Below are 27610 nucleotides of genomic sequence, written 5' to 3' on the forward strand. Positions count from 1 at the left end.
GGTTTTATTGGTAGGTGAAATTGTCTTGATAAAAAGCTGCAGCTGAGATGTGCAGTGTTGTCCATCAATCTTCAGTTTATGTAATATGATAGTTAAATTTAGGAAGGTCTGTTTTGTTTACAATAATGACATGTACATTATTATAATGACCAGTAATCATCAGCAGTCCAGGCCAGATAAAATGGTAATTATAGGCAAGATGTTTACCCAGTACAGTATATAAATGTGATTTATTTAATTTATCCATCGAGGATAATCTTATCTCTTGGTAGTTAGATAGGAGCTTTTCTAGATAAGATGATTATTTTGAATTTGCAATTAGTATTGAAATAGTTGGTTACATCAGTATCAATTGCGGAGGTGGAATGTTGGACGACTCTTGCTTTTTAAAATATAAGTAATTTATGTGCAGAACGTTTTTACTGTGTTACAAGATATGTTGAGATTTAGAGATAACTTTTAAGCTAATACTGCCCGCTTGTGAGTTAGGCAGAGTGCGAGAATGTTTTGGTAAATAAGCACTTATTTCATAATCATGGAGTTAAATATATTAATCCTTGTGAAGCTGTTTGCATAATGAAAATGTTCGTAGGATCATGGCAGGACACCTTTGTTATGACAACCGCAGCTTTCTCATCGGCAATCTCATCAATTATTTCGTTGACGGATAGAGCAACAAATCACCTTTCTGTATTCACCAATAAAAACGAGTTTGAAATAATCATACGCAATGTTGTGGTGGGCCATTTACCTTCAGTGTTTTTCATCAGCTAATTATGATAAATTCCGAGAGCTTCCGATAGATTACTAAATTATAAAAATAAAACGATTGCTGATTGGTCGCTTCTTTTTTTACTCGTCCAATGAAAACTTGCGATCTATTTTCCTTTATTTTTAGCATGGGATTTTCTCGCATATATTCCAGGAGTCGGTGGAATTTACAGAACTTTAATTTTTATTTTATTTTGGCTAACATAGGATCGGCGGTCCCGTAAAACAGATTATAAAAAATGTTGGCCTTATTGGAATTAAACACTCCATATCGGTCAATCGTGATGACTTAAACCTACAGACAACATATACTTGTCGCAGTAACTTTTTGTAAGTCTCTTAGTTCTACCTTGCAAATCGATGCAACGATCGAAATTAAAATAAATCATGCCTATGATCAATCAAATATTCGTTGTGGCATTTTTCATTGAGGTTAGTTAAAACCTATATCTTGATGAAGATCAAGTTCAGTGTATATGTAGTGCTGTCAATTTTTCATCTTCAAATTACACCATTTACAGTATTTTATTATGTGGCCTTCATTGTGTATATGGATCGTGATTATTTCCTATTTCCCTCTTAATCATGCTACCATTGTAATATTTAGGTATTTTCCCGATAAAAAATACTTGAAAAAATATAAATTCAGAATGGACCATATGATCATGTACAGTATATGCCAATGACTATTCAAATTCCATACAAGATTTACGGATTGAGTACGCACAAAATCTTTTTTTTCAAGAATATTCCTTATAATCATAACAATATCAAAATCAGACGTCACATATCTTTTTGCTGATTACATATGTATATTTCATTTTGTGGATTCCGTGTTGAGGGAGTAAAAACCAAAAAAGTCTTCAGTTACAAATAATGATCAACTGTTAATTGTTTATAACTTGCTGACTTGTTGGCGTTTTAGTAAAATGTTCCTCATAGTGAGGTAAAATTTAACTCACATTCAATGTCAAAAAAGACAAAGCACAATATAGGTACAAAAATTTATTAACAATGATAAACAAATGATTCCAAGTAGAAAAAAAAATAAGACAAAAAATGCAATAACAGGCACAATGCATCCCACTTACAAATACATATACACCCACACACAAATACACATATAAACACCCACATAACTTTCTCTCATAAATTCAATGAGCTTTGTAGAAATGTCTGATTTACGTACAAAACAAATAAATACCACAGCGCCTACAGTTATTCTAAAACTACCTTTAAAGCACCAATCTAAATGCTCAGCTCTATCCATATTGCACACAATTAGTTTGTATCGATGTTGGATTTGTCGTCTACCATCTAATTTAACAAAAAACTAACCACCTACTTTAATGTCAAAACCATACAACCAAGATTTATATAACTTTGATATTATTTTGTATTTTCCTCTTCACACATATTGTTAAACAATAAAGTTCCAGTGTATACAGTGTGGAATTAATAGAAATAAAAAAAACTGTTTCGAATGAATTTATTAGTATATGAACGACAATGTGAATAAAAAATGCAAAACTTAATTTGACATAATGTATCATTAATTAGTTGTTTTGTTTACACTTTTCTATTTACATGTACTTGAAAGGGAATGTAAATTAATAAGGTGAAACTGGGTTTGTCTTTCAAATACATGTAAATAATTTTCATTTCTAGTTGAACACGTATGCAAAAAACGCAGTATTGACATTTTAAAGGTTGTTGCCCCCGAAAGTAAAATATATGTAACAACAAAAATGGAAAGCCTATGTCTTCAGCACTTAGTAAAAAGATCACAGATTGGTATTAAATACTTTTAACAATAGACAAATCCTAATAATCTTTCTGACTATAACTTAAGTAGTTAACACTTATTTTCCCTCGATGCTTTTTTTATGTTCCGTTTCACAGAATGGCGAAAACAAATATCATTAGATGATAGCATGGCAGGCCATTTACTGGATGATTTTCGCTTCTATAATTCTCGTTGGAAGCGCCAGACGAACTCTTCAATTGCATGACTAGAAGAAGAATTCATCAAATAATTCAGGATTTACGAAACTAGGACGAGGTATCCTGTATGGTCCTCCTATGTTCAGATGTTTCAAACTGAAAAGAAAGGAAACAAGTTGACAAAAACATCTACCACTCTATGGTATATTTGTAACCGTATTCTTGATCCATTACTATTTGTTCTTCTAAAGGATAATAAATACTATAAATGCTGTATACAAATTTATGTGTAAATCTCTTCATAATTTTATATGTTTTATTTTCAATCTTCAATTTTTCATAATATATTTAACTACGCAAAACATTATGCAAGCAAGAAAGTGACATTTCCTTATATCTGATATTATTTATCTAACAAACCCAGAACACATAATTATTATATACTTACTACTAATATTAAGTTTTGAGAAGTATTTTTAGTGTTAAGTACAGTATTTACCTTTCAACGAATGCCTCATTTTCAAAAACAGTACAGTTTGATGTTAACGTTGCTAAATCCATGGATGGTAGCATGTCAATTTCTGTTGGTCTATAAATAAATAATGAACGAATTGTGTAAAACATCCCATTAAAGAAAACTTTTTAAAAAGTCGAAACTAAGGCATAAGCAGTTCCTTAATTTAAAGAGAATTAAATATTTTGATAAGCACATGACTGTCATAAAAGACACATTGCAGTTATTTGTTTTCCTGAAATAAAATATAAAATACATAAAATCCAAAAATATTATATTACCTACTACATCTTTCTATTATATGCAATATGAATACGTAGTTACCAATCTGATCTTAAAGGTCATTACTTTTCATTCGTTGGTCTTATTAAGAAAACAAAATAAACTTACTGTTCTTCGTCTGGTTTCGGTTCTTTCCGCCGTTTGAAGAACAAACAAAAGATAACTATACAGATAATGACAATACCAACACCTCCTGCAGAACCAGCTGCAACAGGTAAAATTTCCTGGTCCTTACCACTGTCTGAAATTCATAATGATACTTCATTGAAAGTGTTTGCCTTTAACTACCTTCAAAATATGCTGAAAGTTTTCATTTTATTTGTAAAACAAAATGGCTCAAAAAGCATCTCAAATAAGATAAGTCATTTCCAAATCGTAGTCAAAGAGCTGAATATGGTATATCTTTCCAACATTACAGTTAACAACGATACTGAATAAATAAAGAGTGAGTCTATATATTATCTTTAATACAAGTTTTTTGTTTGATTTTTTGAGTAAATGACATATGATTGGTGCATAATCCATTGCACTTACTGGTAACAATTTATTTATATACTTATCATCTTCAGATCTGTTATCTTGGTTCACAAAGGTCATTTAGTTAAAAAGTTACCCAAGTATTGCAACCGTAATATTCTACTTTCCTCTTACACCATTATAACCATTCGATTGCAATATTAATCAGTGAGAATATAACTTAAAAACATACTGATTTTCTCAGCACAGACTGCTACAGATCCTGACCAAGTTCCATCGTCTTTGCATATACGGAGGAAACAGTCAGAACATAACATAGCATGCGGAGGGTTACACCAAAATGTGGCGTTGTCACCGACCGAATGTCCACTAACAAGTTTGTTTCCGTTTTCTGGTGTTTGTAAATATGGACAACGTACCACTACAAAATGATGAAAACATTTATTAGTGCTTTGAATATTTAAAACCTGATTTACTGCCATCTGAGTTTAGGAGTAAAGTAGTCGACAAGAAACAACTACATTATTGCACTGCACATGTTTCTAATACGTATCTACAGCTTTGCACTACATCTATTTCACTACACTTTTTATTTGGACATTGTTTTTCGTCTTTACATCTGTGGACACATCATGCTTCACATCCTATTTCTTTCTTTCTTTCTTTTTTTTTCTTGTTTTTGGGAGGTTAATCTAATCTTTGCCGTACGTGCTTCTTTATATGGTTTATATAGTTATATACGAGATTTTGTCGCCTTCGAATTCTAAAATTCCTTTTAGCATGAGTTTACCTTGCTTTCACTTTCAAATTATACTTCATAAATCATAGTTCAAAATTGCAATAGATAATGGAAAGTAACAAACAATGTCAATCCTTTATTTTATTACCTACCTTCTTCGACATCCTCTTGAATCTGTTTAAATTTTTCATTAAAAGTTAAAGTACTTTTTGCTATCTTTTCATCCCCAGTCACTTGATAGTCATAAATGCACTGAATATTGTCTTTACATATTTTATCTGTTCCATTTCGTAAAAATGATTTGTTTACACTGAAAACAGGTTCATAGCTAACAGAACTTTCCACAGACTCACTGAATAAGCTTTCTTCTTTTGTAACCTGCCCTGGAAAATTAAACAGTCATTAATTAGAAAATGGTAATTATCGAAATCAGCTAATAACAGAAATGACTGACATCGCCTTTAAATCATAAGTTCATTGTGTAGTAATAGCGGATTCGTGAAACAAAAAACGAAAAACTTAACGTTTAATTATCATGTAAGTTATTTTTTTTTAAATCTCAGACATCATTTATAAAAACTTTATATGAAACACGCGATTTAAAAGCGGAACTGGCATTAGTTACAAAGTATACTCTGAAATAATGTGCATTAACTTACAAGTCATTCCGAAATCATAATGAACTGTTCTTAGAGAAGATGAAGATGAAATGATGGTACCGTTTCTGGACATGAAATCATCAGTTGTATTCCCATTGAAGTTACCCAACAAACCACGCAATTGACCTGAAAATGATATTTATTTTATAAACCATACCTCATACTAGAACGGTCTTTACTTTTGTGTGCTGTTTTCTTTACTCTCACGTTTTATATGTACTTGTATTTTATTCTATTATTTACAGATTCAGATCGTCTCTGCTTTCTGTTTTCACATTTCCCAATTTACTTATTTTTAAAGTCTCTAAATCGTTTTTCTATTTAAGTAGCAGTCTTTCTAAAAATCACACATAAGGTGATTCACGCATGTCAAAAACCCATTGAATTCATTTCTATTTCTTCTTCAGAAACAGATGACATAACAAGTTTCAGTTTTTTATTTACAGTGTAGTTGTTACGCTTTTGAAATAAAAATTATACAGATTGTACATGAAATTTGCACTTGGCAAGAGTTATCGTTCTTGATTTGGCTTGATTTGGTTGATTTTAGTGGGAGATGAATGTATGATTTTCTATAAAGTGCTGATTTGAATGCAGAAAAGATTATCGATCGTCATGTGAAAGTATAGGATATGTAGACTAAAAAAAGCATCGTTTGTTTGGTGGGTTTTTCTTAACCATGAATCACTGTTCCATTGGCAGCGTCTGAATTTAATGTGGACTGGTACTTGAAGGTGCATTAGCTGTCAAATTTGTTCAGTTTTGATTCTACTGAATTTTGCTGATTCAAAGAAAGAAGTTTGTAGTAATGCAATTGAAGCAATAAATGTCGATGATATCTACAGAATATTGTGAAAACAACGGGTTTTTTTTAATTAGAGAAGATTGATAGCTCTGCTCTAATTATTGTTCGCCATTACCTCCGAAGATTGCCGACAGGACATTAGCCTGGGTTCAAAATACTTTAACCTTGGTAAAAAATTAACAATAACGGATACCCAGGTAAGCAAGTGTCTTGTTTTCATTTCATTTCATTTATTTCTTGATTAGTTTTCAAATAAATTTGGCCATATTTGAGCCACATTATATCACAACACGTAAATTTTAAAAGGATTCTTGCGATATATTCTTTTTTTTTTCTTTTACGACTTGAGTCCGTCGGTCTCTTCCTTGCCGTTGAATAACCACTTTCGCTTTGCAATCACATTTGTTATTAAAGAAGCGACCCTTACAGCACATGCGCAGATTAAGGTCACCAGAATTAATATGCATACGATTTTATCTAGGTCGATTTTTTGTCTTGCAAGACAAAAATATATAGAAACCTATTTCATTTATCTAATGCATTTCATTTGTGGATATCAAATAAAATTATATAGGAAAAGTACAATTTAGCAGAAATGATTCAAAGTTGAGGTATATTCCAACAGAATCAAAAATTTACGAGAATGACACCTAATTCAGCTTTAAAATGCTTCGGTATTTTTTACCAATGTATTTAGGGACAATTACACCTGCTACAGTATATTGATGCCTTATTAATCCATAGCTACACTAGCTACAAAACTTGTCGATAGTTTCTTGACAAAATGTGCATCTCCACTTAGTGATCTAACATTTTATAAAATTATTTCGTTAGAACCCGAGTAAACAGGAGGAGCTATCTAGATAATATTCCGTAAATGTGCTACATTTTTTTTTCGAAAATGAATTTCTGATAATATCGGCATATGAGGGGTTGTGTCGAACAATAAGTCGACAGACATATAGATGGGCAGCAAGACTGAAACCTGTATATCCCCAAACCTGCTTGCTAGATTGAATTAAACGCTAAAACTTAAACATATTTAATTCAGAAAATTTATTGTCACAAAAATCATTTTATGCAGCAAGTAGAAATAAAACGTACAAATGATGAACATTATCACACAAAGCTGCCATAGTTAACGTGGATGTAGGATCAGGTTCTCTAGTAAAATACATTTTATGTTAATATGTGAAGGTTGAAAAAACATTGACTTCCTACTGGTTATAATTTCTTAAAGTTTAATTTTACCTTTGAGTGATTCCTCTCCAACCATGACTAGTATGTTAATGAGATCACTGGATACTTCTAATGAAACAGAGAGGTTGATCACTTCTGAGATTATCAAAATAACATCTAAACCATCGCTCGTCTTATTCCGTGATATGGTCACATCTAAAAACATGGCAATGTTTTAAATAAGTGAATGTTATAAAAAGCCAAAAGATTATGTTGATTTTTGTAAAATTAAAGAGTGGGTTTGGTCGAAATAACAACATTGTATATCCCAAAGATTCAGTTGTTTTATATATTTACTTTATACATTTTCAAAATATCATTTTGCAATTTGACAAGTTTACAGTTAGTTTATCTGATACATGAGCTATTGTTAATGTTATAGTCTACTGTTTAACAACTATACCTTTTAATTCTGAGGTAGATGGGCTTTCCATTTCGAATGTTAGTCCATTTACAAGTATTCTGGCATCCCCTGAATCTTTCTTGTAGACTTCGATTGTGTCAGAAACGTTTCTTACACCAATAGCTACGGCGGTGAATAAACTTGCATTCTGGCCAGCACCTATTGTTAATGTTAAGAAAATCATCTTTCTGCTTCAATTTTTTTTCTGACTTACACTGTTAAATGGATATGTGGATATCAGGTTTTCAAGCAACAAAAAAATAAGTTAAGACAGATTTCTTATGTGATGAAGAACTTATCAAAGAAAGAATATAATTCAACAGGAATGCACACAAGTTAATAAAATAACGAGAATAAGTATGTCAAAGAGACAACAACACAATAGGGAGCACATTTTGCAATTCAATCTTAATAACCAGATAAACAATACTAAACCCGATTTACATACACTTACATACATATGTGATTTTAATTATTTAGCACACATAATATTTGCTTTCCGTTCAATATACCTTTTAAATCTCTTGCTTGGTTAGCTCGAACTTGTATCACAGCACTGGAATTTGTGTCTTCTACGAAGATGAAATCACCAAGACCGTTAAAGGTGTAATCGAGTCCATCCAAAGTAGCAAGATGTGGGTCACCTGCAGCCATTGCTGAAAAAAAACATAAAATACATTTCACTTTCTTTTTGATTTTCTGTTGTCGATTGACAGTTTGAGTTTGACCAGAACTGTATTCGCTCCTGACGAAGGGGCCAAAACTTTGGCCTTTCCTATCTCATTCTTTTCACATTTTATTTGTATGTAGTTCCTTTTTACCTATTAAATTTTGCTACTCTTTTGTTCTTGTTTTATAACTCATTATCACTGTATAAAGAATGATTTTAAATAAAGTCCACTCGAGCAGTAATTTAATGAAACCTTAGACAGACATTTCCATAATTGTCCTCACAAATTCTAACCATTTGACTTCCTTTACATATTTAGTTTGTTGTGTACCAGTGTTCGTAGTATTCGTGGTTTGGCTCAACGATATATTTACGGTCTAAAGAAATATATAACCCACTGAAAAGTAAAATGTTGGTAAACCATCGAAAATTGATACCAGTGAAAAAAGTACATTGACAGAACGAATATATAGCATACCTGGCGAAGGTGGTTTGTAAAACTGACATGTAGTTGGAGGTCGGTACCTCTGAAATGTTTGGCACATTTTTTTGTTGTTTGAATACTGACAACAATGAAGATATGGTAATAAATCCTCAGTATAATATGAAAAATAAGGCACAATGTTGTTTCCCTGAGCTTGATAATGATAGCGATTGTGTGTTCCACCACTTGGGTTATCCCGAATGTCTAATAATTCCCCTCCACTATCATAACAACACAGTTCTCCTGTTGAGGTGTGGCTAAAACATGAAAATAGATACACATTAATCGTGGTAACAAGTTTTGACAGTCGGTTCATAATCTGTTATTTTCAGCTGATGTAAACCAGTATTTGTTTTACTTGGAGGATGTACGGCACACAATGAAGTGCCGAAAGACTGAGTGAAAACTTTCTACATACTTTTATACGTCCGACAGATTTTCCTCTATATTTTCGAATTGTTATAAGGATGACAACAAATTACAAAACTCACTATATTTAAGTAATCTAATGTTCTCATTTACTAATATTACATGCAATGCAAAGTCATACATGTATATAGTTACTTTACATTTCCAGAAATAAGATAGGGCAGCCCATTTCACAAAAAATCGCAAGAATAAAATTAGTCGTAAGTTGTGTCGTCACAATACTTAACTCTATTATGACATCATAACTTACGACTAATTTTACATGTACGAATTTTTTTGTGAAAAGGACCGCAGATACTTTTAAAATTTGTAGTTCAGTGAACGGTGGTTTGGCAGAAACGGGGCCAATATGATAAAAACAATCCCATCCATTGATCAAGTGTTAGAAGTTATTAAACTTACATTTTAGAGTTCCGCCTTATACAATGCGAAGCTTTGGAATGATAAAGACAGTTAGTAGAACTGATAGAATTGTCTATATTACACATGGGATCACTATGGTAACGTCCTACGTCACGTAGAGCTTGAGTCAATGTACATGGACATGATGAACTCGTGTCTGATAAATAAGATTTCATTCGTTCTTCATTTATCCAATTAGCACACCACGAAATTGACTTTTCGGGATTATTCCACCGTACCGGGAAAACGTCGGACCAGATCACAAGGGGATTTCTATAAAATAAAAACATTCTTAGAAAACTACTTAAATAAACGAATCCACATCGGATATTTTTTAAAAGTGTTAAAATCATGAACTTATTTTTGTCTTGATTTTAGCATTTTATTCTTTGACGATATGTGATATAGCTCTCTCCTATTTTATCATCCTGAGTCTTTTGACACTGATTTCTTGTTATCTTTAGTCTGTTGACAGTGATTTTTTGTATTATCATCCTGGGTCTGTTGACAGCGATTTCTTGTGTTATCATCCAAAGTTTTTTTTTTTTTTTTTTGTTTTTTTTGTTTGTTCTTTGACATTGAGTCAAAATATTGTTCTTACAATTGAATTGTTCCCTTTAATTAACTCTTTAAAATCGTGTTATCAAATAGACCAGATATGTTTGTCTATAAGTTAAAAAGATAGCATTTTCATAGAACAGGAATGTCAATTCAAATATTTAACAAGTGTCAAAATTATTTAACTTACGTTTGACTATTTGAACTTTGGTTCAATGAAAGACGTACTACAGCAAGAGAGTGACTACTAAGGCTCTCTGCTAGGGTAAATCTGTATTCACCATGTTTGGTGTCGTTTGTAGAAAGGATGAAAGACTGAAGGATGTTCAAACTTGGAACATTACTATCAGACTGTAATGAAATTGAATAATATATTTTATGTAAATCGTTACATTCAACATGAAACAATTTCTTCGAACTATTTCGGAATTTTAATACGATATTTTAAACGTTTTGAAGACATGAATAAACAATAATGGCATTAAAATATATTTCTAAGTATTTTTGATTTGCCAACTTTACTTTTTTTCTAATATAAAGACTGCCTAATAAAACTGAACAAAGTGAAGCTGAAAATTTACAAAAGAGGATCCAAAAGAAGGGTTACATAATTCCATTATTTTTAAACTTGAATTGATAATAATCAGAAATGAATACAGTTCAATAAGTAATCATGCAATTTCGTAAATATATCATTTACACTCGTGCTAATATATGGTTCCTATTTGTCTAAAATAAAAACCAAAAAAAATCGGACATTTCTGGATCCACAACTGAAACATTTATAAGATAACATGTATTAAATCATTACTTACATAGGTAAGAACATCAAGCTGTATAGAAAGGGACGGATACAAACTAGAGTTCCAGAAACATTCTACAGAAGCACCAATTGTCCAATCTTCTGGACTTCGTCGTATAATTTCGTTCGTCTTTTTCATTACATTTTCTACAAAGAAAGGATATATGATAAAGATGATATTTGCACTTTATAACACTTAATTACACTGAGAGTGTTGTCTTGTTCCGTTTCAAAACTCAAACTATAAAAAAAATAAGTATATGTAGTAAGAACAACCAAAGCGCTTATTACCAATGGGTATTCACAAGAATAGGCTTTATAATAAGACTTTTATTTCCTTTTCAATAAATTCAAATGAACCAATGAATCTCATTTTTCAATTATTGGTTTCCACTGTTCAAGTTCAAATTGAAGTTGAAGTTGCCAATACTTACTTATTACATATGTTCCTGAAAAAGACTGCGTGTTATCATATGGACTGTATTCTATTGTCATCTCGCCAGTCTGGAATATTGGCGGGAAAATACATGATGATACATTCCCGCCAACAGGCTGACAATTGACTGAGATGTTTGTTCCAACAATTTGTGCCTTGATTGTGTATTGGGATGAAGCACATGGTCCTGATATGTTGACTTTGCTACCACCCAACATATATCCAGAAGATGGAGAGATAGAAATTCTTCCTGCAACGAAATGATGTTATGAACTTATATTTAGTGATATATAAATTTTAAGCTTAATTTTTGGTTTTAATCATTAAAGTTCTTAAAAGATTGTCTGTTCACATGAAACTATAAAAAGGATATACATCCTTCAATTTAGTAACATATAAAATAGAAGTGGTTATTTACTATCATTAAAATCATAAATTGTCGGCCTGTATCCCGAGTTGTGATATATTATACTTTGTCATGTCCTTTTTTTTTTTTTTTTTTTTTTTGCCTCATTTTTCTTTTTATGAATCATTGAATATGAGATTTAAACCTAACATACTGGCATTCTCACAAGCATTATCATCAATGCCTCCATCAACCTGAAACACCCATTTACCGGGTATACCAACATTACTGGTGAGAGTCAGGTTTATAACTGCAGGAGTCTGGGCCCCCTCAATGGAGTAATAGTGAACCTGGTCACCGGCATTGAAACCAGCCTGAAATTCAAGATGGCATCATCTTTAAATAAATGCATAATGCACAATTGAAAATGAAACATGCACTGGTACAGTACACGCCCAAACATATTGTTTAATGTCAATGTTCTATTCTTAGTTTCAGCAGTGGATTTGTTCTGTTTTGTGTTTTTGCTGCTGTTATTGTTGTTATTGTTTATTTAAAAAATGTTACGTTTTTAAATGCCGCTTATTTTCTATTCTTTTTTTCAAGCAGTCAAATTGTTCACTATTTTGCTATTTATCAACCGTTACGGTTTAAAACAACAGTTAAAAACCATAGAATTAATTCAAATTTTCGAATTGCATGAGATATTCCTCAGTCTGAAAATATCTAATAACGTACATTGTATGAAGAAAAAATGTAATTCTTTAACAAGAACTGTTTACACCAAGACACAAGGAAAGGGTGTAACAAGGAAACACGCACTTATATATTGTATTTCAAATTGTCACAAACAAGTGCATATAAATTACTATATTTAAACATGGAATTAAGAAATTGAGTCCATTGTTACATAACCCAGGGTGTTACCTGTACCCTCCTCGGAGCGTTTGTTTCCATTCTTATTTGTTCAAAGGCAGATAAATTGAATTCACCTGTCCAGGAGGTAGATAAACCTTGATATAGCTTTAAACAAATGACTTGCACAATCTCAACTTGTAAGGGCGTTACCATGAATTTTTATTTGCATAGTAAAAAGTATTCTAAGTATTATTCCTTTTAAGAATTATGTAGTTTATAATTAAATTATTCAGTGTTCCTCCTTGTATAATATCCTAAAAAAAATCTCTCCATAAAAAAATATTTACTTTAATTGCATGATTAAAAAACAATTTCTCATTGATTTGAAAATTGCCTATGAACATGTATGTACAAGATATTTGGTATATTGTTAGCTCTATGATATACATGTAAGTTCCTATAAATTATGTTCTGGCAGAGCTACAAAGAGGTTTTATGACTAATAGGGTAGCAAACATATTTCAACCTTGCAAATTAAAAAATAATAATCCGTGTTTTCGATTTGATATATGTAAGCTTTCTTAAAACTCTGAGAGAGTAATTTTATGGTAGTTATTGGGTTATCTATGCATGTTTAATGCAACTTTAATTATCAAGTTCAATATTGAAAGTTTTAAGACTTAAAATCAGGAATAAAATAGATAATTTTAAAACGTCTAAACTAGTTATTGCATCGTTAATTGCTCGGGTGTTCATCAGAAACTTGACTTTTCCGTTATTTGTAAAGCTCCGTCAGTATACATTCACTCTATCACAGGAAGTGCATTATTGTAGCTAGTATAATTATTGTCATTAAGGTCAAATGAGTTAATTCTTACTAAATTGTTGCATTTATACAGAACATGCATATAAAAGTAAAACTGAAGCGGATTAAACCTATTCACTTTGTCCATTTATAATTCTTTGCCTGACTTTTACGAGGACATGTATATAACAAATACTAATATTGTTTGTGTACTTAATGTTGTTTTAGGTCCTTCAATAAACACGTTGGATGAAAGAAAAGAATTTTATTATTTGGCGTTGTATTCGTGTAAAGCTTAGGTGATATGTTATATTTTGACAGCACCATTGTAGTAGGACAATTGTGAGACATAAAAATGGAAGATTCTTAGGAACGCCCTTCTTAATTCTTTTTATGCATCAAATGAAAAATAATATTTTGATGTTAACATGTATTTCGTAAACCATGTCTTTGCCTATTAATATCGTATATTTGTTTCACTTTTATGAAGTTGTACTTTTAATATGACATTGTCAGTGTTTGCTTGTCCATGGTTCCTAACATTTTATGTTTTGGGCGTTTTATTACCTTCCCCTTTGATTATTTGATTTGTTTATCTGATTTTTTTTATCTAATTTTGAAATATAAATTATTGTTTTTTCTTTGTAATAGCATTCATCGTCGAATATTGCATGTACTTACGTTATTCCGCTTTTTTCTAATAAGCGGTGGATTTATTTTTATAATAGTTGTAATTGTTGACCCATTCTATTAATATCTGACCTAAGAATTGTTCCACTCAGTCATTTCAACATTCTCTTTCAGATCATCGACCTTGTCGGACTTCTCGGGTTTTTCTTTTAAATGAAGCTTCCACAACCATGAAAGCCGAAATCTGATTGGTTGACAAGAAAGGAATCTGAACAGAAGGTAGAATTGTGGCCGACCAGAGACATGCTTTTTACCATGTTGTTTGTCACAGGTTGACAAAATAATTACTAGCTGATATATACCGTCAGTACTCATTTAACTTCTAATTTTACCTGTGCTGGGTTCCCTCCTAGTCCCGTGGTTGTTTCCCCGTCACTATTTGACCCGGTAGTCCAAACTATTTTGTTGTAGTTAAAGATTACAAAGGAATGGATTTCGTCTGTAGCTAAAACGGCTTGAAATGTATTCCGCTGTAAAAAAACAATTTACTTACAAAATATATAAACACATTCATTTACATTTTGACATAAAAATTAACTCGATATTACTGTTTGTAGAATTTGCTCAATAGCATTTAAAAATATGTATGCATTGGGAGTTTTCGAGTTATTATTATTATTATTATTATTATTATTATTATTATTATTATTTTGAGTAAAAGTTTGGCAGTTCTTGATGGTACGTAACATGAAGTTCGTGAAGACAAAAAAATAACAGAATAGAACTTCGTGAAAAATTAGAATAAATGGGCTAAGCAAATCTAATTTAGGACCAATAAGCAGTTTATAAGTCTATGATATAATTAAAAATATATTACAATGTTCTTGTTTGTTTTGATTTTCCATCCACCGATCCATCATTAACATTCAGGCACTTTCGGCATGACCATTTGGGGGTTCCAACAAATCCCTCCCACCTCAACAAATATTAAAATTAGTTTGATTTAGTTTTTATAGATAGGCCTAAAATGTTTTATTTCTAAAAAGTCTATTAAGTGGAACAGTAATAACTGTTCTTGAAGATAAAAGAGGATGACGTCACCGGTGTGGTCATCATCAATGCCAGAAGTGCATGACACCATTAAACTCTTACTTTCTGTGTCCCGTTTCTTGAGGCTCCATAGTACCCTACTTTCTCCCACGTGACTATAAACATCCAAGAGGCTGTAAATTTACGTTGTCTAAGAAAGTACGATCTTATTTCTGTTGTTGCTTTGTCTAACAGATCTTGGTCAAAAGTTTCCCGGAACCACACACTTCCACCGACGTGTTCTGTATTTACATCCGCCCAAAATGGCGCAATGATAGACCGATTTTCCTTCGAGGGGAAAGACTGGGGTTTGTATTCCTCTAATTTGTTGTCAAACGTTAGAATGCCGTTATTATTTACCTAAAAAATAAAAGAAGCATTATTCCATATTGTATAAGATATCAAGGATGATAGTTCTAGAATTTATACCTCGAGTGAACTCTGTGCTTCATTTTTGTCAAGTTTGGGCAGCATTATACTATCAATATTTCGGAAATCTCCTGTTTTTTTTATACTTATTACTTTACATGAATATTCTAATTAACAATTTGGACTAATATAGTGTTATGTGTAAAAGTACAATCTGCATATTAGCATTGCGGTTTAAGCTCAGTTTGTCTCTTATCATAAAGTTTATCTAAAATTTGTTTTTAAGAAATCTTTTTGGCTGTGGTTAGTGAGTCTAATTTTCTTTAGGTGATGAAACAGTTTAATTATTAAAATTCACCTAAAAGTGATGGAAGAACATAAACTGGTAATATGATGGGTGTTTAACAGCATTCTATAGCAACAGCTGATAATGTGAGACGCCCTTCTTTGTTGATAAATGTTCAGTTAAACAGCTTTTATAACTAATCGAACATATACCAAAATATAGATATACTATATCATAAAGTTAGATTTGTAATTCTAATTTAAAGCACCTATATGTAGTATCAGATCGCTAAAATTCAATGGGGAGCGGAGGGGTCTTTTATTAGTAGAAACATAAGTAAAAGTATGATCTAAGCTTTTGATAAATAATACATTCATGGTATCTAATGACATTTACCGAATGATATGGAACCAAAATATTTTAAAAGCCTTTGAAGGTTAATGGGGGTTGAGGATATAGCACAGATGATAGTCAGTATTTTTAAAGACCTTAGTAATTAACATAAATGTTCATGACAAACCATTACAGTTCTACAAGGAAACGGAGCTCATTTATCTTTCACTATTTATTCAACCTCATGTGAACCAAACAAAATGATCCCTTAAATCAACATAAAGGTACACGTGTTAAGTATCCGCCTGTAGTTACAGATATTTTGTGGTTTACTCCTTCTCGTATACCTTGACCCCTCTTGTGTCCTCTTAAGAAGATCTGCTTATTATTATTCTTTAATGATTATCAAAGACTAGCTTTGTAAAGTTAATTGATACGCTTCTGTTATCTTTCATTAGGAGAACAAGTTTTGCTGCCCTATATTTTAAGTTATCTTTTATAATAGTTAATGTACATTTAGTTCTTTATTGATATCTTTTATTCTTAGACATTAAGTTTTGCATGATTTTTTTTAGATAGAAGCAACATTGCCAATATACTTATTAGTTACACAGTTACATAATAAAGAGTGTGTGTTCGCACAATACATTTTTATAGTTATGAAGATTGCCAAAAAGAAAAATAATACTTTTAAACAAGATATTTTCAAACGAAGCCTGGTCTAACTACATAACAAATATCAGGCTAATATGTCAAACAACTTCATTACAAAAGTCCAAACGACAGAATAGTTGGAATAAACGGACTGACGGACCTAAAACTATAGTCTGCCTTGGGTTGCATGCATGGCACAAGACTAAATAGGGTTCAATTCTAGGCTTACTATTAACAAAGAACCAAATCATGAGGACACCTTCCTGCAGTAGTATAGTTAAAACGGATGTATAGATACTCAAGGGGTGCGAAGTAAATGCACCAAAATAAAATGATTAAAATGATATTAGGTTAACACAAGGTGTAGTAGCACGCGTTATCCTGTAATCCAAATATTTCTATTTGTTCAATCAGTGTAAAGTAAACACGATACTCTGTACAAAACCTCGTTATAACCTGTGTCAACAAAGGTGGTGCTCTTTTGCCTCGATTTCATTCCTCATCTACAAGGAACATTGCGGAAATCCTCGTCCTATACTAAAATATTAAACGGTTAAATAGTCATTTACAATCACAAGCTGTCCTTCAATTGACGATCAATGAAATCTTTTATAATCACTTGAAGACTGATAGTTACTTTAAAACATTAATAGGAACCAAGAACAAATGTTTAAGTACCTTAATGTATATTCCTGGTGACTAGTAATTATTTTTCGCTAATTCTGCTTCCTAACACAAATTCTGTATTGCAACGTTTGTTTTGAGGGTAGACTAAAGACAATTCACTTTAACATGTTCAAAATTTAAATTTGTGCTTGATAATATTTAAATTTATGAGGCGGAAATTACGTACAGGGAAACATTGAGCTTGGTGCAGAATTCAAACTGGAATAATCTCCGTCTTAGAGACAATTCTATGATAATGCTTATGCTAAATGTTCAAATCACAAAGTCAGTAACAAGAATTACACAGTATAGGTGGAATGTGAATTCAAAAAAACAATCCACATGATAACATGTGCTCGTTGTATAAGCTGAATTACATAGAACCGCGCTTGTCATGTTTTTTTTTCAACATTCTATGTTCACTAACAAAAAATCGTAGAAAGTTCAACAGACAAAATTAGTGTAACAATTATAACTGCATGTGATTGGTTGACTTCTGTATCGTCTACTATCGATCTATAATACCAAAATCTTAATCATGTAAATAACTGTGTATGTACTTTAAGTTTTCCTACAGTGCATGTTTCATGCTATAATCGAATTATTCTATATTTTGTTCATGGTAAAACCACTAAATGGTCTGTTCTTCACGCAGACGTTGCTTTAACTATAAGTTCGTATTAGTTCACTGACCACATAATAGTGTAATTAATGCATTCGTCTAATTTATGAATAGAGTAACGCCCAAAACGCAGAGATAGATACATACAATTTGCAGAAGCGGTTTGACCCGTCACTTCACAGTGTCAAAAACATTAGTATACTAGCTAGGAGCAAATATAGACAGTATATATTACTGAGAATAAATATTAAACTGAATTGGTGATGATAATATGCAGAATGACAATAAAGAGTTGCCTACATCATTGTTAAATTACATGTCCTTGTATTTGTAATTTTTCATAAGGTTTTTCCGTAAGCTTTTGCATATATTTCAAGGCATATTTGAAGATAAACAAATTATTACAAAATTATAAATTCCTATTTTTCTAATGCCAAAAGGGGTATACTTGCGAACATTTCAAATTCGATCCTAAAAAACTTAGTAAAAGCAGAATGGATTGTTGTGTTACATAGAGTACAATACATGCTTTATAAGTAACGACCGATTATGTGTAAATTCGATTATGTTGACGAAAACAATGCATTGATTCCTTGACTTTCTATGAAGTAAATTGAATATTTCAACCACGAACCTTTAGTTACTGTGTCAATTAAAAACAGCTTTTGACAAAATATTTTTTGTCGAAGCACATAAGCAATATTTCAGAATCGAAAAGTTAACCACAGACTTATAAGTTTCATTAAAATTAATAAAAATTAAAAAACAAAACAAAAAAAAAACAATGTTAAAATAACGCCATTTTTGACACGTTAATGACGTAACAACTCGTATTAAAGTCTAATTTCACTTCATTAAACATGTTCCGCGGGATAGCTGTTGAGTTCATGAACAACCCCCACTGTAGACACGAAAGAATCTAAAAGAAACTTTGCAGGGAAATCGGTGATTGATTGATTGTTGATTGTTTGGGTTTAACGCCCGAGCAGCAATATTTCAGCAATATCCAGGCGATGAACATAAAATGGATGATAAAATGAACATCAAATGATGATGAAAGGAAAAATGGGATGGGACACAAGGATATAGGGGTCGACAAATTTTAATTGCCACTGGAAATAGGGAGAAGTGGGTAGGGTCGGGCAATTCAGCTTCCTGTGGCGGAGCTCAGTGGTTCCTACTCCGAGAGAGTACCATAGTAGGGTTCTTCAACGTGCAAGGAACGTAGCATCTTCCCCAAAACGTTGCATCACTATGGTTTGCGGTCAGATTTTCCGTATTATGGCCTGACTACCCAATCATGTTGCATGCCAAGGGTATCCCATTCCACCACCTGGGGCACACAACCAAGTTACTCTGTGGGCAGAGCGCCCGGGGGGCTCCCCCGGCCAGGGTTCTGAGCACTATTTAGTCGCCTTTTACGACAAGTTAAATGCTGCTGCGGGCCTATTCTTTTGACACCAAATTGTTGTTAACTCTTTGAACATGATTGATTATCTGTTACAAACCTATTATTTGCATAGAAACATTTTTTTTTCAAAAGACAATTTTAAGAACAATTTGAATTTTAATTCAAACTACAACTTATTAGAAGTGATCCGTATAAAAGGGGGCTAACAATATTCAAGATTGATCTAAACCATCAAAGCATTTGTCAAATGTCTGATATGATTTTCATTCCATGTTTAAATATTACCAGTACCTCTTTTTGTACAACATGCATGTATGCAGTGTTAGAACTTAATGTACGAAAGAGTATTCGGGCCAATGTTTGTATTTTTATTTTTTCAAATTTTCAACTTTGAAGTTGGAATTACCGACTACAAATTTGGAATTATTGACTTTGAAATTGGAATTTTTTACTTTCATGTTGGAGTTAACGACTTTAAAGTTGGAATTTCCGAATTTTAGTTACTTTGCTTTTTTGTGTTTTATTTATATTTCCATTTGAGAGATTGGAGTACGTACATGTAAGTGCACATATGTAACAAGTAATTTGTCACCAAAGACGTAAGCATTTAATAAACCTTGAGTGAAATAGTATAGAAGCAAAGTCATTTAGAACACTTAAAGTATTTGCATTCTTGTGGTTTCTCTGTGTTAAGACAAAGAAAACATTGATTTTAAGTATTTTTCATAAAACTGAAAGATTTGAAATATTTTCTTAATTGATTTATTTAAAGAAATTTTCTTTATCTTGTTTGCTATCTTGGCCTCTCAAAGTTTGTTTTTTGTTTCTTTTTTTTTGTACTATAAGATCACAAAAGAAAAAAGTTTATATAATGTATACCACAAATCTTTTACTGTCTGATAATCGATCTATGAGATAGCTTATCTGGTCCCTCCCGAAATCGATTCGTATTTAATGCATGGTTAAGAACTGTACCAAAGATTACAACGCCCAACGTAAAAACACTTGATTATCTTATAAAACAATTTAATATCAGACAGGTTTAATGAGAAAATAGTAAGTGGAAGGTAAAATTAGAACATGTTTATTGATTGTGGTTATTCTTCCTTGATGCAACCAGGGCGAAGCTCCTCGTATAATCCTTCTGAAAACAAATAATGAAATTCTCTTACGACAGTAGGGAAGATTTTGACGTCAACTGAGCTTTAGATCTTTATATTGTACTTTTTGTTCTCAAGTTTAAGTCATAATCATGCAGAACTAAGGTGGCATTCGAAAAAAGGGTAAATTGTTTCCATATCATACAAGAACCCGGCTTCAACTGAAGTACCGGAACGCAACGCTTCTTGGAATTTCAGTTTTTTTTACAAAATGTCATGTAGAAATGATAAGTTTAATCTTTCCGTTTATACTCCACTCAATTTTGTTTCATTTTCTTCAATTTTGAAAAATTGATGCAAAATGCGAATGCATTCACGTGCTAAAAAAACAGATCGCATACTAAGCTATGCATATTACAGTTCCTTACATCAAAGATCAAGTAATTGTATACGAACTGAGCATTTACAACAAATTAAAATTCTGATATTAAATAAACGTTCTTTTTGGTTCTATGTTGCCAGATGTCTATACATGTTTTCAAAAAATTATTGTTCTTTAAGATACGTAAGTAGTATAAAAATACAGAATAATCACAAAATTTTACGATTATTGATGCAAACCGAGTAATTAACATATGCAAGTAAGTAGGATATAGCCATTCATAGCTGAAGCATAGAAGCTTTTTATTACAATTAAAATCCGGGGGATATGATCTATAATAAAACTGTATTGAACATTTTGATCGTATCAGTTTTTTTTTAATTCACTCCACCCAAATCTTTACACAGAAATATCTGTACGACATACATGATATTTTTTCCGCTTGGCTACACAAAAAATATGACAGCGTTTCCGACTTCCTATCAAGCAACGCCTACCGTCAAAGTATGTCACATGGTACTCACTGTCATGTAACGTAACTCGCCGCTGGTTATAAAACATATGCTACATAAATAACCGTGTAACGTCTGTAATTTCACCTTATGGAGAGAGGACTAATTATACATTGGTGCACTTTTCTGTTTATTAGACAAGTGCATATTAAATGGTTGTAAGACGTTCGTTTTTGTTTCGTATAAATGGAATTTTAGACATGCAAGTCTAAGTTAAAAAAAAAAGATCACAGGAAAAAAAAAAGTTCTTTTGTTATTTCTTGTTTTACAGAACCTGACGCAAAAACTATAATAAACCATTTGGATAAGTCCAGGGACCGCTTTTCTCTCTACTTAAGAGCACAAACTTTAAAATTTACTTTTGTCATTAAATGCACTATCGACAAATGGCATATTAAAATTAATTATCCGCTTAAATCCTGGAAGAAGAAAGTGGCAATATAACCCCTGAAACCATGATTAAAGAGGGGATAAAACTGGAAAAGAAGAATTGAAGGGCGCACTGACTGACCAAAGAGGGGGCGCGCACCGTCACTCTTTACAGTGACTTTCTTTCATTTCTACCATTTTTTTTTACCAAAACGCCTTGCTATACCATTGTGTGAACAATCTAGCCGAGTATACATTTTGTTTCTTTATTTACGAGGTATACATGTATTCGTAATCATAATGCGATGTTCTACATATTTTTTAATTGTTCAGAGTAAATTTCTTAATACTAAATCCGTTGTCAAGTTTAACATTCTTTTGTATATGGATGAGTCTCATTATGAAGACATTTTTGTTCAGATACCAACAACAAGAAGAGTTTGTAGAATGAAGTTAGGGCGTTGCTGGTGTACATTAGATATCCATTAAAGACTTGGATGGAATAAACAAAATGTTTGACGTAAGAAACGCAATTACAAAGAAACTATGAAGATTCTTGCTACACACTAACAACACTTTCAGCGTGAAGTAAACTTGTGACGTAACCAGCGTAATTTTTAGTATCAGTTGAAGATTCTTGTTTATAAAGATAACAACGGAGCTATACCTAAACTTAATGATCCTGAAAGTAACTTGTGTTAAAACTAATCAGTTCTTTAGGGTGAAAGCGTTCAGCTGTTATGATGTATTGTAAAAGTGTTCCTTCAAACGGAACGGTATATTAGTAAATTTTATGTCAGAACAATTTTGCGTAGGTATTTCTTATTGAAATGAATTTAATTAAGTTCACCATGACTCTATACCATGAGTAAGGAACAAACTTTGGCGTATTTTTTTAGTTTTTTTTTTCTTTTTTAATATCTAATTGATAATCTCATCCAGTGCCTCTATAAGTTAAGTAGTTTATATGTCATTTCGTTCTTATTAAATATAATTTCTAATTCTCAGCGGTTTTTAAGTCCACCTATTGTCGGACGTTTGTTGGTATACCACTGTCCTTCCGTCCGTTCGTCTGCCCGTCAATACTTAGTATGATAACCAAAAATCGATTCTGGGGAGTTATCTTTTTTTCATGCAAGGTAGCCTCCTTTTCTTTTTCATTGTTTCCGAATTTTCATTTCAAAGTTATGACTTTAGAAATACCTAAAAGGGGGGAAAGATATTACCTTGTTTGGTGTGCTTTATTTTTCTGTTCAAGTATTTGCAAGTTCACCAGGCTAACAGATGGTAAGGAATGGTTTATTCATATAAAGTTAAAACTAATATATTTTATAATAAAATCTATCCAAAAAAATGTCACTGGGTAACACAAAAACAAACCTTGCTGAATAATGTTAAACACACAAGAAAGAGTACGTATCTCCTTCTAAAGAGCACCTAAAAGGCAACATTTGTTTAGCGAATACTTTCAGGAAAAAAAATATTGCAAATTAAAATCTATACTGCCCATGTGATGTTCTACGTGTATATGAATATTTCGTTTTGAATGCACGGCAATGTAAGGAAAGTACATGTATAACCGAGTGAATCGACTGAAACAGTATCTTTAACAAGTTTAGGTGATTACAGAATATCACAGAAAACAATTCTAACGCCATTAGCAGCAAGTAATCAAGACAGTGAAAAAAAACTACATTATATTAAACACATTTGAAATTGAAAATAAAGGGAAAGTTTGTAAAGCAATTAATGTCTCACTAAAGGGATCATCTCGTTTATATATGTTTATTTTCCTCAATGCTTTGTCTTTAAACTATAGTCCTACAACAATGGGTATCATATAAGTTTGGCTTTTCTTCATAATTATTCATCAGTTTTTAAAAATCTTATTCAAAAGGTCGAAAGCAGGGAAAAAATATCACTAAACACATTGTCAATTTGTAATGCATTTACTTAAACAATGCATGCTATAATATAAGGCGTTTTTAAACTTGTCTACATGACCTCATCTACATATCTTATTAAAATCAAACAGGACTGTTATTAGGACGGTAAAACATGAAGGTATGACTAATGCTTTGAAATACAAATATGCATTATTGTATCTTTTGATTAAAACGGGTTATAATTATACTTTCAGCAGCATTTAGTTGCAAAACGACAGGTATAAATAGAACCAAAATAATTTTCTAAACTTTGTGTCGATTTTAGCATCTAGAGCTTAAAATGAAAAATAAAATATATGTATTAGAACAGGCATTACAGCAGAATATATGAAATCTGGTTGGGTTTCATTAAAAAAAAAACAAACAAAAAACAACAAAAAAACTCGAGATCATATTTTCCTCAAATCCTCGATCTTTTCCTAAGATCATTTTCAAGTGATTGGTTGAAATTTGAGTTGAAGAATGATCAGAGGAAAATCTCAGTTTGAAATTCTTTATTAAATCACATCCCTTTCCCAGTCCCAACCTACATGTAACTAACGAGTTGTCCCTAAACTAAAGCATGTTTTTATTTGGATTTGATACGTATAAATATTGGCAAACAAAATGCATTTTCTTACGATTGTATCAAAGGATAATCTTCATGATGCTTGATACACTGTGATGTAACACAATGAAGCTCAGACCAGTCTGTTTGGTGGCCACTATTTATGATAAATCTGGCTGAAATTAGCGTTTTCTAGAAGTCAAATGTAAAAACGAAGATATTTAGAAAATCTGCTTTTTCCTCAGTTTTAATCTGTTGGTGCAGAAAATATAATGTGCTATCTAAATGGTATTATCAATTGTATGCATGTACAATCCAATTCTAGCTAAACAATTAAAAATCCACCTTCGTATTGCAAACAAAAATTCTTTAATTCAAGATTAATTTTTATCCTAAGAAATGATTATGCATATTTTAGTGATATCTCGTCATAAATTAGCCGAGTGCAATAACCAATAATTGTGATACTTTTTAATTGGCATAACTGGGAGTTTAGCACTAATCGGAGTCATTATCAAATGCCATCAGAGTTGTTCCATTGATATAGGAAATGAGAAAACTCTAATAATAGAAAATAAATATTGGTTTGGAGGTGTCTAATATCACCAAGAACTACATGTTCAAACAAAGAATTTAAGTCGAATTTAACAAAATCGTTACGTAATTTACGCCTTTAAGGATATTTATAAATAACGTTATTAGACCAAAGTAACAGACTAAAATGTCTTGTAAGAATTATTATAACGACACAACTTACGGGCCACTTATTTGTTTATTCCTTTAAAAAGGGGGGGGGGTAAAAGGCAATTATTTCCATATAATCTATTATTATAATAGGAAAAGACTACATGTAATTAACACACCTACATGTAAGACAGCTGGAATGCATGTTTGTATTATACAACATTTCATCTGTAATAACGAGTAAAGGTTTTTTAAGGTCTGGATAATTTAATAATCGTGTATAAAGTGAAAGGTCTTGCATACTGCATAGGAAATTTTCAAGACTGCCGTATTTCAAACTTCTGTATTTCCCGTCTTAACAACTTGTAGGAATGTTCAAACTTGAAGAATTCTAATTGTGAGTCTATTGATTGTTTATGACAACATGCAAAAATCAATTTTATTGTTCAACTGGCAGGATTTAAAAATTAATTGTTTTTAACACTTCTGAATTTGAATATAGGAAACTCCGTATACAACAAAACCCATCTGTATTTTTTCCATAACAAATTTATATATAACAATAAAAGAGTTCCAAAAGAAAAAAAAGAAGATGCAAAAATACAGAAAAATTGCTAAAAACTAGAACACCTCTACAACTAACAAAAAAACTGTGAAAATCTAATATTTTATTTGATTACCGCATCGAATGGAAAAACGATAATTAAAATACCCAAGTGCAGCATTGACCACGTGCAGTGCCGTCTCAAAATGAAACAAGGAAGAAATAAAAAATAAAATACTTACATAAAGAATTGTAAAATTTTTTCCAAAGAATTTGAAAGTTCGTTTGAGTGTGATTTTGTCGGAACCTCCGTCGTCGACTTTAGGAGTCTGTTTATCCCCATATTGTGTACCGAAGGGATATAGTTCTGATAGAGAAACCCCGTAACACAATATCACAGTATTCAATAATAATGATAATAATAATAATATTTTTATACTGAACCAATTAGATGTCGTTACATTTGAACACATTATATTCCAAAAACAGCATAGATCTTGAAATTTCACATCCTGACGAAGACTCTAAATCATTCATTTTTCGCCAGGAAATTGTTACCACTAAAATCACATTCGTTTTAGATAAACCGATTCATAATTTGGAAAATCAAAATCCACAATTATGAAGTAAAAGCGAAGAATACAAGTTTAATTTCATTCTATCACCCCTCAACACGACTGAGCATTACAACCATCGGATTGTGTATGTTTAAGTGTGTGAATCTAGGTCATCAGTTAATGTAAAAGGCTTGGGTGTGGTTGTTATTTTCTACCACTGACAGATGTATTTGATGCTTCATTTTAAGCAGACGCGTTCTACAAACATTTTGGAAGATATTAGAACACTCAGGAAGTGGGTATTTGCTTTTATTCTTAAGATATTAGCAAAATAGCGTTGCGCCTATCGTAACGGGCAAATCAATATAGATTGGTGACGTCACAAGTATTTTCCCACAGGCATGTGTAGTGGATTGAATTAACCTAACATATAGATACAATAAATACTGTAATGTCTAATCACTCACGGTTCATCGCTTAACTGAAATAAATATGAATGGCATACAATAAATTGTACGACTACACATATTTATTTATGTGTGTTGGGCTCAACATATGGATGTCATATTAAAATTCTTCAGTTCATTTGATCCGTGTTTAAAGTGTTTATCTTTGTGTTCTATATTGTTTTTTAACATTTTAAATGAAATATACTGACGACTTTTTCTTCGTTTTATTTTACATTATCTGATTTGAATCATGTAGAAAGTTGTTTGATGTAGTGCATACAAGAGCTATTCATCATTATTCATTACATTTTACGACAATGAAAGAGCTAAGTGAATTTCTTTCCATTCATCTGTTGGTGTTTCTTTTTGCGCTAATACTTACGCCAGGGATTATGTTTAAATCTGCTATTGAAAAAATAGAACGTTGATACAAATTAAAATACATCAACTTAAAAAAAGACTACTACACACAAAACACCACTAATTGAGCGTAAGCCTGATGTTGATACAACGTTGGTCTAACCACCGAAATAAATATGCTAAAAAGTTACTGTGTAAAATTATTTTTTGTTCTGTTTTGTTGTTTCTCGGGGATGGGGCGAACAGAGTTTATGAGATTTTTTTTATTTAATATATTATTATTTTACTGTTTGGCTGTTCATTTGTTTATTTGTTTATTTGTTTGTTTTCTTACTTTTATGTTTTGTATTCTAGCGAAAGGAGCAGTATATTGGAGTGGCACACAGAAAATGTCATTGAAAAATAGTTTGCATGTTAAGATTTACCATATAAACCTTCACTATTAGCATAATATATTGGTAGTCGACTTAAAATAAC

The 27610-nt window shown here is 31.7% G+C and overlaps 1 protein-coding gene across 2 annotated transcripts; it reads right to left on the reverse strand.

The window, feature by feature from the left end:
- Positions 1-1761: 1761 nt before the first annotated feature.
- Positions 1762-26473, reverse strand: LOC148611343 (protein mesh-like). 2 transcript variants are annotated; one of them, XM_088591798.1, is made up of 19 exons: positions 26010-26151; positions 17430-17521; positions 15406-15702; positions 14646-14783; positions 12175-12334; positions 11613-11864; positions 11192-11325; positions 10567-10727; positions 9819-10091; positions 8982-9244; positions 8346-8489; positions 7834-7992; positions 7443-7586; positions 5387-5512; positions 4880-5110; positions 4221-4409; positions 3620-3752; positions 3215-3304; positions 1762-2871 (listed from the first exon to the last, which is right to left on the reverse strand). In XM_088591798.1, the coding sequence occupies exons 2-19, from the start codon at positions 17478-17480 to the stop codon at positions 2784-2786; spliced, it is 3033 nt and encodes a 1010-aa protein (XP_088447924.1). In that variant the 5' UTR covers positions 17481-17521; positions 26010-26151; the 3' UTR covers positions 1762-2783. The 2 variants fall into 2 exon arrangements, with proteins under 2 accessions (XP_088447924.1, XP_088447923.1); XM_088591797.1 differs by lacking the exon at positions 17430-17521 and having other exon boundaries at positions 26010-26473.
- Positions 26474-27610: the final 1137 nt, after the last annotated feature.

The sequence above is a fragment of the Perna viridis genome, chromosome 7, assembly GCF_037379345.1.
Source record: "Perna viridis isolate PV_CMFRI_1.1 ecotype Kerala chromosome 7, ASM3737934v1, whole genome shotgun sequence".
Classification (NCBI taxonomy): Eukaryota; Metazoa; Mollusca; class Bivalvia; order Mytilida; family Mytilidae; genus Perna; species Perna viridis.